This window comes from Mesoplodon bidens (assembly GCF_964165515.1).
Source record: "Mesoplodon bidens genome assembly, chromosome: 10".
NCBI lineage: Eukaryota > Metazoa > Chordata > Mammalia > Artiodactyla > Ziphiidae > Mesoplodon > Mesoplodon bidens.
The window spans coordinates 85,010,204-85,026,341 of NC_138172.1; the positions used below are offsets into that span (position 1 = coordinate 85,010,204).

General features: G+C 43.1%; 1 protein-coding gene across 3 annotated transcripts; it reads right to left on the reverse strand.

Annotated features, from left to right (window-relative positions):
- Positions 1 to 486: 486 nt before the first annotated feature.
- TRIM38 (tripartite motif containing 38) lies at positions 487 to 15,582 on the reverse strand. 3 transcript variants are annotated; one of them, XM_081247335.1, is made up of 8 exons: positions 15,304 to 15,582; positions 15,016 to 15,051; positions 13,067 to 13,612; positions 10,439 to 10,534; positions 8,434 to 8,664; positions 7,399 to 7,421; positions 7,191 to 7,303; positions 487 to 2,233 (listed from the first exon to the last, which is right to left on the reverse strand). In XM_081247335.1, the coding sequence occupies exons 3-8, from the start codon at positions 13,463 to 13,465 to the stop codon at positions 1,710 to 1,712; spliced, it is 1,386 nt and encodes a 461-aa protein (XP_081103461.1). In that variant the 5' UTR covers positions 13,466 to 13,612; positions 15,016 to 15,051; positions 15,304 to 15,582; the 3' UTR covers positions 487 to 1,709. The 3 variants fall into 3 exon arrangements, with proteins under 3 accessions (XP_081103461.1, XP_081103460.1, XP_081103459.1); XM_081247334.1 differs by having other exon boundaries at positions 15,274 to 15,582; XM_081247333.1 differs by lacking the exon at positions 15,304 to 15,582 and having other exon boundaries at positions 15,016 to 15,221.
- Positions 15,583 to 16,138: the final 556 nt, after the last annotated feature.

Below are 16,138 nucleotides of genomic sequence, written 5' to 3' on the forward strand. Positions count from 1 at the left end.
TCCAAAGATTTATTTTGTTAACTAAAAATTTTTTTTTCTTTAGTTGAATGTTTATCATCATTTTTTCTTGGTCAGCAACTTAAGTGTTTAAGAACATAGAATTTTCTCTGAGCAAAGCACTCTAGGCCCTGCCACCGTTTTAAGGAGGCCACCCCTCACTGGGCAGGACTGTACTTGGATAAGACAGGACTGCAGGGCACCTAGAGGTAGAGATGAACTTAGCAATATCCAGATGGTGCCTTCACTTATCCTGCACGAAGGTGGGGTCTCTCAGTTATCCAGTGGGTCTGAGGCTCCAGAGTGGGTACATGTGCTTGGACTATGGGGACAGAGAACAAATAACATTGGGGTTGCTTGTATAGGGGAGGAAACAATCATTTTCCTCTACCCATCTTAGGTTCTCCAACCAGGGACCTGTAAATTAGACTAACAAGAGAAAAACAGAAGTTTATTAACATGTTGTGAAATAATTATAAAACATATGTGTATACACACACACACACACGCACACACACGCACACACACATATATTGGCCTCTTCCCTTGGTTCCTAGTACAGAGCTCCTAAATCCCTTGGAACTTCCTAGGTGATAGGAATGTCTCTTGTTCTAATGAGGCAACTCTTGGTGAGCTCCTGGATAGATCAGGATGGGGGCTAATCACCAGAAGGACCAGGCCATGATTAGTTGCTTGGAACTTTCAGCCTCACTCCCTAGCCTTTGGGAACGGAGGAGGGGCTGGAAATTAAACTGATGGTTGATCATGCCCACATCATGAAGCCACCATAAAAATCCTCAAAGTACAGGGTTTGGAGAGCTTCAGAGTTGGTGAACACATCCACATGCTGGGAGGGTGATGTACTCCAACTCCATGGGGACAGAAGCTCCTGTGCTAGGGACCTTTCTGGACCTCATCCTATGTATCTTTTCATTTGTTTGTTTATTTGTATCCTTTATCATATCTTTTATTATATAACAGACCAGTAAACAAAGTGTTTCTCAGAGTTCTGTGAGGTATTCCAACAAATGATCAAACCCAAAGAGGGGATCATGGGAACCTCCAATTTATAGCCAGTCAGTCAGAAGCACAGGTGACAACCTGGACTTGCAACTGGCTTCTGAGATGGGGGTAGGAGGGTGGTTATTGCTCAAGCAGATCTCACCAGTTCTGGTAGCCATCCACACTTACTACATCAGATTATTGATGGCTCAGATTATTAATGGCTTACTGTGGCTCAGATTATTAATCATGTCAGTGGTTAGATGAGTCATTGCATTTTTTATTTTCCTGCTCTTTTCTGCAGTTGACAGAGACAATTGCAGCTTTTCCTCATCCCCCATCTATGAGTTTAAATGGCACCAAACAAACTGGGAGAAGTCAGACCTCCTGGTCTCTGAGTCACCCTCCCGGTCACTCAAGAACTCTTAGAACTCGAAACTCTGAACCCACTGAAGAGGGATGGAGAGGACAAAGCATAATCATCGCTATTATCTTGCTTTTCCCCAGCTCAGGCTGACCACTTGGGGTATTTTTACAGTCATTATAGTCATTTATTCAATGCAGATTTATTAAGTATGCACTAAAAACCCAGCACTGTTTTAGGTACAAGGAAATAGCAGCGAAGAAAAGAGACCACATTTCTGTCCTCATGGGATTCAGATTATACTCTCTATGCCAGTTAAATCAAGGAGGAGACTTTGCTCCTTCCCTTACTCATCTGGGGGAGGCAGGAACAAAGGAGAATATTGATAGACCTGGAAATAGGGCCGGAGAGTGTCAGAGAAGGAGGCCTTTGGAAAGGTGAAGATGTGGGAACCAGTGGTCATGTTGTAAAAGGATACAACTCCAGCCTCGAAGTCCAGAAAAATCCCCACAACCAGGGGCTGCTCCCTCAGCTGAAGGGAAGTTAGGGGAGAGGTAAGCGCTACATAGCCTTTCTTTTTGCACAATCTGATGGCCCAGAATCCAGACTGAGGCGTCTGCACCATGACAGTGTCCCTCTGCACATTTTCCATACAGACTCCTAAATCCCACCCAGTTCCCTCTCCCACATCTACTTCAAAGTAATGTTTTCCTGAGGTGAAGCCTTCACAGCCCAGGATACAGGGTAAGGCACTAAATCTCCTAGAAGAAGTATCAAGATTCTCCTGGGGGCATCCACGAGTCACTTGTCTCCGATCCTCAGACAGAATTAGTTCGTAATAAGCTGTATCTGGATCCAGAGTCACGCTGACTGGGGGAAAAAAAAAGACAAGATTTTTGTAGCTGAGAGCACAGTTTATTTTAAATAAAACCAGCCTGCATTCAAATCCAAGCATTGTTTCTTTTTTTATTTTTATTTTTATTGGAGTATAGTTGATTTACAATGTTGTGTAAGTTTCAGGTGTATGGCAAAGTGAATCTGTTGTACATATACATATAACCACTCTTTTTTTTTTTTCTTTTTTTTTCACAGCTTACCCTTCCCCCTATAACCACTCTTTTTAAGATTCTTTTCCCATATAGGCCATTACAGAGTATTGAGTAGAGTTCACTGTGCTATACAGTAGGTCCTTATTAGTTATCTATTTTTTATATAGTAGTGAAAATATGTCAATCCCAATCTCCCAATTTATCCCTCCCCCCACTTGCCCCACTGGTAACCATAAGTTTGTTTTCTATGCCTGTGACTCTATTTCTATTTTGTAAATGGGTTTATTTGTACCATATTTTTAGATTCCACATATAAGCGATATCATATGATATTTGTCTTTCTCTGTCTGACTTACTTCACTCAGTATGACAATCTCTAAGTCTATCCACGTTGCCACAAATGGCATCATTTCGTTCTTTTTTATGGCTGAGTAATATTCCACTGTATATATGTACCACATTGTTTCTTACTAGCTGTTGTGAGCTTAGGCAAATCATTCTCCAAGCCTCAGTTCTGTTAAATATAAAGTGGAAATCATCGTATCTGTCGCCAAGCATGGTGGGGAGGATTGAAGGAGCTAATGTATGCTGAGTGCTTAGTAAAATTCCTGGTACATAGTAAGTGCCCTGTAAATGGCAGTAATAATAATGATATCATCATCTTCAACATCCTCATCATCTTAGTCACTCAGAGAAGCCAAGGAGCAGAACTAACCAGAGTTAACATGGTTACTGTCCTCTCCAAAGCCCTTCCTCTCCCTTGTAGGACTTCTAGGAATTATGGAATATTGGAGCAGAAATGAGCCCTTCATCATCTCTGCTTAATTACCATTAACACTGAGGATCAGAGAAGGAAAATGACACAACTAATGTCATAACTTGTTATTGGAAAACCCAAAATTTTACCCAGGCTTCAGGACACACACCTAGTCTCCCGACTTTTAAGTGTAAGCTCTTCTTTCTTGCTTCAGGTAATGCTCTATAGGGATTAGTATAAAGTAACACACCAGAGACCAATATACATGAAAAATATCTGACTAGAGTCAAGTAAGACATAAAACAGTATGATAAAGTGTGATATTGGCCAGCAATGCAATTTTAAAAATGAAAGGTGGTAATGGGGTGGTCCAGTAAGAGAGTTAGCAAACCACTGTGTTACTGGGTTAAACACTGATCATTTGGGCTGTGGCAATACGGGAAATCAAGTATTAGGAAACACTTCCACTGCTGGATGTTCTCCACTTGCCCCTCCAGATCACTCCCCACCTTTCTCCAGCCTGCTCTGTGTCCAGGAAGGCTAACCCCTATGGACACATCAATCAGGCTCCCTTCCCTCTGAATGCTATTTGGTTAAGCCAATGAGAAGCACTAGAGGAGACCACACAGCAAAAAGAAATAGAGTTAGAAGTATTTAGTACCCCAAGTCCCTCCCCACTAGCTATGATTTGGAGGGTCTGCATTCCTCTGCCTCTGGTTACAGCTCCCTCCATCTGCTACCGAAGCCTTGGGGAGGTGATGGCTCCCTACATATTCCTAGCCCTGGTTTGCTTCACTGTTCCTTGATGATCACCCAAATCCTCGTCTTTGTAAATAATCCCTTTATTAAACTCTCTTCAGTCAGTCCTTATCATGAGCCTGACTCACAAAAGTTTCAGGCTTCATTAGTATTCCCTGAATGATCCAGGAAAACCAAGCTGAGAAATTAAAATGTTTACAGGTTGGTAATATCACTAGAAATACGGCTGATTCCTGAGCTCTTTGGAAACAAAAGTCATAGACCTTGAAGACAAATGTGTCTACTCTAAGTTTGAATCTCTATACATCAAAAGATAGGATGAAAATGTAAAATGCCATACACATAACAGAAGATGTTGGCTATAATAAGCTCCCATAAATCAATAAGGAAAAGAACCCAAAAGAAAAATTCTTAAAACACAGAAGAAGCCTGAAGGGCTAATGGACTTACTAAAAGAAGCTCAACCTCACTAGTGACATTGGAGAAACTCAAATTAAGTCCACAATTAGGTACCATTTCAAATCCATCAGATGGCCAAAAATTATAAGCAGAGAGTCAGGGAGATGTGAAACAGTGGGATCTCTTATGTTGTTGGTAGGGTATAAAGTGATACAATTTCAAGATCTGTAGTATCTAGTAAAATTAAATGTGCATCTCTACACAGCAGCATTTTTAATTCAAGGTATATCCCCAGAGGAAACCATTCACAGGACACAAGAAAGCACGGACAAGAAAGTTCACAGTAGTATTGTGTGTAATAGCAACAAACAAACAAAAACCAACTACACATACCTTCAGTGTCCACTCCACAAGATAATGAATTAAAAAATACATCATTTTCACTTTTTGCCACATTGCAGAGTGATTAAGAGAGTGAGTTCTAGAGAGATACTATCTGAGTTACCACCTGCTGGTTGTAGGAATTTACAACAGTCACATAACCTCTCTGTGTTTTGGTTTCTTTATCTATAAAGTAAAAAATGCTCCCTACAGAGAGGCTTGTGGTGTAAAACAAGATAACACACGGGAAGCTCTTCTCATCTGTCGCAGAAAGAGTGTTCAGTATGTGTGAATCGTTTTTATTGGTGCTGGTGAGAGAGTGCGTGTTGCTACATTGGAACAAGTAATCTAGTAACATGTGTTAAGATTAACAACAATCCCAGCTTTAGGTATACGCCCTACAGGAATGAAAGCACCAGGATATAAGGTTGCATGGACTAGAAAGTTATTGTTGCAAATGTTATAATACCCAAGTGCTGAAAGCAGCCTGAAGCTCCATCAGTAGGAATATGGTTACGTATAGTTATGACGTACTATGGAATATTAGACGGCTTTAAAAAGCAATGGGTGAATAGGAAGAGATGATCTATGTATTAAATGTTTGTAAAAACATAGAGAAAGACCTAGGTCTTGTTACCTGCAGAAGGGTAAGAGAAACCTTGAACTTTTTTTTTGTATCTCTCTATACTGTTTGAGTGATTACAATTTATTTATATTACTTTTTTAATAAGAAAAGCTTTAATAATGAGGGTTTCAAAAAGAAGAATTATCTAGTTAAAAGATGAGCTCATTTTAGAAACAGATTGACTTGAACCATGTTGTAATGCCTTCTGTGAAAGATAAGAGTAGAAAAATCAACTCAGTTAAATCTGGACATAATTTATATAAAGTCCTTCCTTGCATCTGTACAGGATCAAATACAGAGTTGCTATTTTTTGGTAGTTGTTATTGTTGTTTGTTCTTGTTAACTTGAGGGGAACCTGAATACAGGTTCATAATCCTTATCTGAAACCCCTGGGGCCAAATCAGTTTTGAAATTCAGAATATTTTGATGTTATAAAGGCAAATAATACAGATACTCTAAATTATGTGCCCACCCCTGGAAGGGTCTAAGGCATTGTCTTTTAATCTAATGCATCAATATTTCTGCAGTAAAACATAAATTCAAACTAAGTGGGATAAATAAAGACTTTAAATAATCTCATATCAGGCAGTTCAGGTTCGGCCACCATGTCACTCAGACACAAGGGTAGCCTTCCGTCATCCTGCCTCTTGGTGTTCATACCCTTATGCAGTTCCTTCCCTTTGAGTGTGGGCAGGACCTGTGAATTGCTTCTGACCAATAGAATATGGCAAAAATGATGGGATGTGACTCCTGTGACTATATTTCATTTTATAAGCCTCCATCTTTTTCTGGCAGACTTGCTCTAGGAACTCTCTCCTGAGCTTACTCTGAAGAAATAATTGGCCATGTTGGGAGGCCCATGTGCAAGCAGCTGATGGCTTGCTTCTAGAAGCTGAGGGCAGCCTCTGACCAACAGTCAGCAAGAAGCCAGGGCCCTAAGTCCCATAACCATAAAGAAATAAATTCTGTCAACAACCTGAGTAAGCTTGGGAGAGGATTCTTCCCCAGTCTAGCTTCCAGGTAAGAACACAGCCAGGCTAACACCTTAATTGCAGCCTTGTAAGGCCCTAAGCAAAGGACCTAACTAAGCTGTGCCCAGCTTTATCTCACAAAACCTGTGAGATAATATATGTGTATTGCTTTAAACCACTAAATTTGTCTATAGCAATAGATAATTAATACAGCCACCAAATCATTTTAGGTTAGGTCCAATTTTGCAGCCAAACGAGTTATGAAAAAATTGTCAGTTTTCAGAACTTTTGGAATCTTGTAGTTGTGGATAAGGGATGGTGGAGATATAGCAAGCATTGATGAAGAGAATCAAAGGAGCAGGAAGCTCAGGCTTTGGAATTGGTGAAACTTGTTTTTTGTCTTGGTTCTAACATTTACCATCTGTGTTATCTGGGCCAAGGCCCTAAAACATTTGGACCACAGTCATAATACTCACCTACCTTTCTTGCATTGCTCTGAGAATTGACCAAAATATTAACAATAAACACTATGTCCCAGACACTGCTAAGCACTTTACACGTGTTGACATATTTAATTTTCCCGACAACCCAATGAAGTGGGAGTCATTAATATTTTCATTTTTCAGATGGGGAAACTGAGGAGGTTATTTGACTGGAATGACATAGTTGATAAGTGAGAGAGCAGGAATTTGAAGGGTCTTCACAGGTAACCAGTATGCCATGTCCCTGTCTAAGCACTGGAGCAAACTAACAAGGGAGAGGGTGACAGATCAACTGAAAATATCTGAATGACCCCTCTGGCTGTGAGCCTGCCCAGGGATAGGTGGTGAACTTGGCTACCACTTAAGGTCCCTCTGTCCGTAGCATTTAGGGCTTCTTCACCTACCTTGATAGCTCCTTAACATTTTCTTCACATCAAAGTAAAGCTCAGAAACGTTGCACACAGTATGAAGGTCCAAAGAGAGGGCCTCTGGTTGTTCTAGCTTCACAGCCCAACTCCTAGAATAAGCAGAGACCAAGACTTCTTCAGTGGTAAATTCCATTCAGCTCTATATACCCACACCCCTTCCCTCCTGCATTTGTACAGGACTCACCTGCTCAAAGTATCTTTCACATCCTATGGAGAAAGACAAAATGTAAGTGTGGGAACATCAGCATTTCATGGGACTTGGCATGTGGGGCTGTTCTCTATAAACACTCCTTACAAAGAAGTAAAGAGAGTAACCCTGGCCTTAGATATTGATGGATACCCAGATAGAATGATTTCCATCCCGGCCCCCTGGGATATTCAGCATATCAGAATGTTTATCTGTTATCTTCCTTGCTGTGGTCTGTGGAGAGCTGCAGTGTCTGCAGTCACATCTACCTGTGGGCTGCTTAGGATAGAAGGCCAAGAGCTTTGCCCATGCTCCCTCTGGAAAGACTTGCTTTCAGTGACCTAATTTCCTTCAGAGTGAGCCCACAGTAGAGACCATTCATTGCAAAGGTCCGTAATGGTGAATCCATGCATAGCCCCTGTGACTGGGCCATTAAGATGGTAGCAGCAGGTATCACATGGTGGTGGGACAGTCATGCTACATTCTCAGGCTACAGTGTGACCTCCAGTTCTATTAGTGGGGGAATAGAAAAAACAGCTCCAGTCGTAGTTTGTCTTAATGGGCTGGATCCATTATGCAGCTGAAAGAAGGACCCGAAAGAGCTCTGGAGGGCTCTACAAGCAAATCAGGGAGAAGGTTATCACTCATAACCTTCTTTTGGCTGCCCCACTTTGTCACCCACAAGTCATCTGGAGGAGTATTTCAGGAGACAGTTTGACAGTCAGAGTTTTGTGAACATGGGACAGAGGCGAATGGTAACAAAAGTTAGCCCATGGTTCCATTTGGCCAAGGAACCCACCATATCTATATTTTTTCTGATTCACCTAAAGCTGTTCTATAGACCAGTGAAGGCCAACTTGCAAATATTGCTGTGTATCCAAAAGAAACATTACTTTAAATTCCCTACACTAATGTGCCATTTTTGAGTGAAACAGGCAGGCCTTGCCCAGCTTCCCATGCTTCCTCACCATTCTCCTCCTAAAAGCTCAGGAACAGATACCTTCCTTCCCTTCTCCAAGTTCATGGCCTTACCTGCAGCAGATTTTGGGCTGAGCCCTGACATTTATGCTCTAGTTGCAGGATGTAGCTTTCGAGTTCATGGCTCTTCTGTTCAAGATTGGCCTCATTGTCCCTCAGTCTCCTCAGAGTCTGCTCTTTTTCTTTCTCCAGTTTCCATAGGTAAGACTTCTCTTCCTCATGAAGGAAGCTCCGGAGATTCTTAAAGTCAGACTGGATTTTTTGTTTCTGAACTTCTATCTTCTCCTAGAGTCAAGAAAGGTGGAAACAAACAAAATGTCCATTGATGGATGAACTGATAAACAAAATGCAGTGTATAGATATAGTGGAATACTATTCATGCTTAAAAATGAATGAAATTATGATACATGCTAAAACATGGATGAATCTTGAAGACATTATGCTAAGTAAAATAAGCCAGAAAAAAAAGAACAAATACTGTATGATTCCACTTATATGAGGTATCTAGAATAGTCAAATTCATAGAGACAGAAAGTAGAATAGTGGTTACCAGGAGTTACGAGGAAGAAGGAATGGAACTGTGCACATAAAAACAGTTAAACAGTAAATTTCATTATGCATATTTTAACACATACATACACAAAAGAAAGTTTGCTCAGCTACCATAACATTATTTTCCCATGAATCATTCGAGCTGGAAGAACGTCCCAAATTGCCCGCTGCAGAGTCATGCCTGAAAGGCAGGTACTCAGATGTGGGAGAGGTTATCACCTTATTAATATCCTTCTTCAGCCAAGGTGCAGGAGTGCTAGATAATTTAATCATGGGACTAGGGCCAAGGTTAAAAACTTTATCAGTTACAAAGATAAAAATGAGTTTTTATTCAGGATATAAGAAAGTAGCTCTGAGTCTAAGGGAATTTCTTGAAGCAAAAGCTTGTAATGAACATCACCAAGACTGGACTTTAAGACAACCAGGCTATTAGGAGAGTCCATGATTCTCAGTAGCAGGAGGTCTGGGTATCAGGCATTTGTCATAGTTAACTACGAAATAGTCATCCACCAACTCGGGTCCACCTACTCATCCTTATGTATAAGAAACCAAATGGTACACCTTGTCGGACTCAGCTTTCATTTGGGGAGATAAGAATTGCAGTTTCCATGAGTGCTTTTTCAATTTACGCAGTGTTTTGATGACTGTGATGTTGTGGTAGAGTGTCATTGACAGGGTTTCCATATGTATTAGTTATAATCAAGATCCTCCCCATTGCCCAAGATCCCAGAAATGAGGGAAGCAAGAGTGTCCTTTGAGAGTTCAAGTTTAACAACTGTACACAAAGGATTGGGCAGAGGTTGGAAGGTTGGAAGAAACCTCTGAAAGAGGCAAAATGGCTCACTGGCCTGTGGGATTTGACTGTAAGCCGGTTAATTACATAAATATTTCCATAAAGGAATGCATCTCTGATCACGGGGAGGCTGGTCAGCCATGGAAACAGCCTTTCAGACCCTAGAGGCTACAGTGCCAAGTGTGTAGGTTCTTGGAGCACTCTGGTCCTCCTTATAAATCAGATAGATTTCCTTCTTCAGTCTAATGAGCTTGAGTAATAACGAACCTCAACCTGGAGTGATTCTGTTTTCTTAGTGCTCACAAAGGGTGGTTTCTGAACCTGTAAGGCTGAAAGCCATACCCTGCACTGTGGTACATGTGCCAAAGCAATAAGGTTAATAAGGCCTTCAAATCCAGAAGGTACTTTGAGATATTAAGAACTGAAACCCAGTCAAGAATGGCTCTAGGTAAATGGGCACACCTGTTCTGCTTCTCCTAACTGAGGTTTCGGAATCCTAGCCAGTTACTACTGAAAGGTTGAAGGGGTTGGAGATAAATTCTCATAGATATTAGACAATGAGGGACATAAAAACAAATGTGGTTTCTTCTTTGTGTTTTATCTGTTTGGTCTGGTTTAGTGAGAATAAGCCATCACTATGTTTTGCTCAATCATCCCCTGTACCTAAGCTCTAGGATGGAAACTAGCTTGAGATCAATAAACCCAAACTCTTACATTCCATTCGGTTATTTGCTTTGCTGTAAACACCTTCAGGTTCATACATTCCTCTTCCAGTTGCCTCAATTTTGTCACAGCTTCCTGGAGCTTTTCCTGAAGGAAAAATTGGGTGAATAAAGTCTTTTCAATTCAACAATTCTTCATTGGGCACCTAAGGAGCATCCCAGCCCTCCAAGGCTATTAGAATAGCATGACTATTGAATATGTATTGAGTCCTTACACTTTACCAGGAAGCATGCTGAAGGCTGTATAGGCGGTAACATATTTGATTTCCTTGGCAACACTGAGCAGTTAGTAGGATTTTTAACATCATTTCTGTGCCGCAGAAACTGAAGCTTAGAAAGGGGATAAATAACTTGCTCAAGATGCAGTAACTGGTGGGTGGTTGGGCTGTGATCCCAGCTCACCTGCTGACCCTGAGCCTGAGCTATATCCACCACTAACAGTCTTGCCAGGGAAATTCTGCACATAAAACAAGATAATAATCACCTAAAGAGATTTTATGAAGTAATGTGCTGACCCAAACAGAACCAATACCTGAGTGTTTGGCATACATGGAACTGTATGTATTATGGTGAGTCAGGAAGGAAAGACAGACCAAGATGCCAGCTGAAGTTATTAGAAACAGTTAATGGAGGAGGGGAGCTCTGAGACCTTTTGAAGAATGGTATCATGAAGCCCTTTAAAAATGATTTAGTATCCATATCAAGCTTTCAGGTTATTTTTCAAAATAGATTCTCACATTTTCATGGAAAGCAAGTTTAAGCTAAACCAAATTGCTACTTGTTATCAACACTAAAAGAATTGGCTCTTGGGACTCCCCTGGTGGTCCAGAAGTTAAGAATCTGCCTTGTAATGCAGGGGATGCAGGTTTGATTCCTGGTGGGGGAACTAAGATCCCACACACCACGGGGCAACTAAGCAACTAAGCCTGTGCACTCTAGAGCCTGCATGCTGAAACTAAGACCTGACACAGCCTAATTAATTAGAAAAAAATTTTTATCTTGATTTAAAAAGAAAAAGAATTGGCTCTTGTCCTAAAGCCAATAAGTATACTCAATTCTCACGTGCTCTCAAGAAAGGGCTCTATAGAACTTGTTAGCAAAAAACTGTATTGCCCTCACTACATGCCAAGTGCTATTCTAAGCTTTACATGTATTAATGTCCCTAAAGCTTATAACAACCTCCTGAGCATGTATGTTGGAGAGGAAGGGAACTACTATTATTCCCACTGATAGTTGGGGAAACCAAGGCATGAAGACATTACATAACTTTGCTCAAAGTCACCCATCTAATAAGTAGCAGAACTAAGATTTCAAACTAAGCAGTCTGACTCTCAAGGCTTAGAACCATCACCCCGTGCTGCTCCTTTTACTACTTGGTGGGAAAATAATTCCAATGGGAATATCCCCATTACAGTAATTAGCTGCTCCATGGAGTTTAAGGAAGAGCTGCCATGTGCCGAGTGGTGGTCAGTATTGACGTGTCCTCATGAAGGACCCAGAACCTTAATAGAAGACCACCTCCACGTCATAGGGGAGGGAACAAGGAGCTCACACTGGGGATGACAATTTTCTCAAATCTAGCCAGGGCAGAGAAGGAATAAGGTAGCAGGACCATGCCCCCTCCTTCGTTCCACAATAGCAAAGGTCAGCCTTCCTTTATATGCTCTTAAGTGATAAACAGGAGTGGCCCACAACCTCTCCCTCCATTTCATACTCCGTGACCAATCACTTCCAAACCCTTCCACTCATTCCCCTTCCTGAATCTTGCTTGGAACTGCTCCCTTTCCCCCTTCTTATAGGAACAATCTAAATTTTACTCTTTGGTATTCCTTTCATTGTATCGGTACCAGAATGTTCTTTTCAATGTCACCCTGATCCTTCACTGTGCAAATGAAAATCCCCCCATGGCCAGGACTACTCTGGGCTAGGGCTTAGACTCTGAGTGGATACCAAGTTCTGGGCCCTGACTTCCTTTCCCATGACATCACCTGCCTTCCCTGCACACACCCTCTGGCCTGGTCACAGCGAGTCAGGTACGCTCTCATGGCTGTGCCTTTGCACATGTGGGCCCCTCAGTCTGGAATGCCCTCTCTGTTCTCCCTACTTCTATATCTGGCTAATTTGTATGTGTTCTTCAAGAGTCACTGTGGGGACGATTCCTCAGGTACCATTCCACACCCCTTGGTGCTCCTCCCCACCATCCAAATCAGGGGACTCCAGACAGTCTTTTTGCTGGTTTGTCTGCCCTATTAGACTGTAGGATACCTAAAAGGGGGTGTGTCTTCGTCCCCTGTGTTTTCAGACTCTATCCCATGGACTTGCACATTGTGGTTTCTCAAATTACACAGACGGTGTGAGGCAATAGAACATGCAGGTGTGCATTGGAACACATGGCATTCTAGAGCAGGGAGGAGTTCATCTGAGCAAGAGTGCATAGGGAGAAGAGTGACCATCAGGCCTTGATTCAGTGAGGGCCCATCATAAACTACTTTTCAGAAGAATGACACGATGAAGACTATATTTCAGGGTCCTAATCTTGGGTTTCAGGCTAAATAATCTCAGGTCTTGGGGGGCAACATGAGGCCGGGTACTCGCCAAGGTCCTCTGGCCCACCACTCACCTTGTAACCTTGGCATGCATCTTCCACCAGAGCTGTGGTGTGCCCTTTGTGCTGCAATCCCCGATCACAGCGCCAGCAGATGAGCTGGCCCTCATCCTCACAGAACAGATGGAGCTTCTCTCCATGTTCCTCACATGACATTTCCTGGTCCATCTCCTTGATGGCTTCAATGAGGTTTCCCAGCTGCTTGTTGGGTCGGAGGCTCGCCATTTTAAATGGCGCCCGACACTGGGGACAGGAGAATGTCTCCAGCCATGGTTGCATCTCACAGAAGCTCACTATGCACCAGTGGCAGTAGCTGTGTCCACAGCTGATGCTCACTGGCTCAGTTATCAGTTGCAGACAGATGGAACAGGTGGCTTCCTCCCTCATCTTCTTGGTGATTGGGGTTGAGGCCATGGCTTTCCCTGAAAACCTCTAATATTGGATCTAGAGGCAGAGATGAAGCAGCCAGAACTTTCCCCCAGTGATGGAACTTCACCTTGTCTGAGCCTCTTTCCGATGCACTGGCTGCCACTGGCCTCCACAGGTCACGTGGTCTTCTCTCTAGAGAGAAGAAATAGATTGGAATTTAGAAGACTCATCAAATGTAGCTGTGCTGTGGAATACGGTAGTGACTATTACATGTGGGCACTTTGAATTAATAACAATTAAATAGAATTTAAAATTCTGTTTCTCACACCCACTAGCCACATTTCAGTGCTTAATAGGTGCAGGTGATTGGTGGCTACACGAAAGCCCAGGGAGAGAACACTCCACTATTGTGAAAAGTTTTCTTGGACGAAGCACTGAGAGAGATAGAGAAACGAGGCAGACTTCTTCACCAAAGTTGCAGCAAGAGAGAGAACTCAGTGAGGGATTGTCAAACTCTTTCCCGCTCTAATGAATATTAAGAATACTTAGTACCAGAGTTACTTCTTTGTAACTGGTAGTAACACTTACATCCAGGTAACCCAGGTAACTGGGTGGTCTATGAAGGATTTCATTGAGACAATCACATTTGATTCTAATTTTTTGTTGTTTTTTGTTTGTTTGTTTTGGCCACGCCTCTCAGCTAGTGGGATCTTAGTTCCCCGACCAGGGATTGAGCCCGAGCCCTCGGCAGTGAAAGCAAGGAGTCCTAACCACTGGACCGCCAGGAATTCCCTAAATTTGACTCTAATTAAACCCTCACTCCCACCCCACAAAGAACAAAAGACACCAGGTTAATAAAGTCCCCAGTGGAGACCCACCCAGGATGATAATGAAAGTAAAAAAAGACAACCAGAAAAACCAACAAGTTCTTTTTGCCCTCCCTGACCTGAGGAAAAGAGAATTGGAGAGAGAGCTGGGAAGAGAAGGGGTTGGTCCTGGGGTTCAGAGCTCCTGGGAGCTCACCTCCTAGGGAGGTGACTATCTTTTCAGGCCAGGACTTGTCTCCCAGGAGAAGTTCAGGGTGACTGGAACACAGGGGGTTGGCAGAACCCAGGATGTGGGGAAGGTGGGGCCTCTGTAGGATCCTGGGTGCTGGACACCTAGTGTCCACCAGCGAGGACCTGACAACCAATAGACAAAGGAGAGGTGACTAGGAACAAAGGACTCGGTCCCTTCACCCACTGCTCCGGTTGCTTCGTGAACCTAGCCCTGTTCCCTGCTTCCCCATTCCTGGGAGTTTGTCAGGGAGGGCAGCAGAGGACGGAGGAAGAGAGCGGCCTTTCCTTTGAACTGACAGTGGCAGAATTAAAAGCAGGGATGCAACTAAAGTTACTGGATACGCTATGTCCCTCTCATAACCAGGACGGCTCTCTTGGATCCGTAGAGAATTTCTTCCGGAGACTTCTATCCTTTGGCAGGTTATCTCCCCCAAGAGATACACTAGGCTCTGCTCTGCCAGGGGTGCTTTGCTCCCAGGGACAAGGACCTCCCCCTCCTCTGAGGCCCCAAGGTTCCCGTCCTGGGTCTTCACTCACCTCACATCCTGGATCTTCGGAGATCTGACATGGAGTCTGGCGAAAGAGAAAGCAGACAGGGTGTGAGAGCTATGAAGCACAGTCCTGACCATTTTCAGAGTTCCAGCAGCTGTTATCAGGAAACAAACTCCCTTCTCCGTGCCGCCCACCACACACACACGCACGCACGCACACGCACGCACACACACACACGCACGCACGCACACGCGCACACACACACACACACACACACGTCTCCTTTCCCTCCACCGAAAAAACCTGGGCCTGGACCCTTCCCACTCTCTTCACCGGGCAGCAGGCACACATGCACTGCTAGCTCCCTCCGTAGCCGCCGGTTCCTGAGATCTGGATGAGGAAGTTAACTCAGACTGGACTAAACTCAGAAGTGAAACTGCTGTGGGAGGTGGCGCCCTGTAGGTCCGGGGAGGAAGCTCGTGAAATGGCCCGTATCTTTTGCACTCAGCTTGTCCTGAAAGGGAGGGGAGACAGTAGGAGAAATATTTTTCTTTTACAGCAATAAAACGAAGGGACAAATTAATAATTCAGTAAACTCTTTTGTGACCCCAGCACAGAGGATCTAAAAGCAGGAAGTCTGCAGAGTTCACAGACTCTGATGTGAGATCTTTCTACTTTTGCCACCAACCCCCCTTGGGATTTATAAGCCTTTCTGGCTGATGTTATGTTTTACTATTTTTAGTCGCTGATTGTATCATAACTGCTCTGAAGGGTGTGATGAAAAAAGGGGCGGTACAATAATAGGACTCATTGGTATCAGAGAATTTGCTCAAGCCATTCTCCTATTCTTTTCTGTCCTGATACTGTGTCTCATTTTCCTCCTCGGTATCCCTTCGCAAGATTCAATTACTTATCAATAGTCAGAGTCAGGCACCAAGGACAGCAAACAGGAGCCACTAATGGCCCAACAGTGAGTGGCCTCAGCTGGGGGCCATGTGAGGCCTGGGGGCCATCACCTGCAATGTGCAGGAAAGACTGTGGGGTCTGGGGTTGAGTAGTTGGTGCCTTAGCTCCAGCCTCTCCAGTTCAAAGTAAGAGCAAATATACTGTCCCTACCCAATTAAGAGTTATTATTTAATGGGCAATAAATAAATAAATAAATAAATAA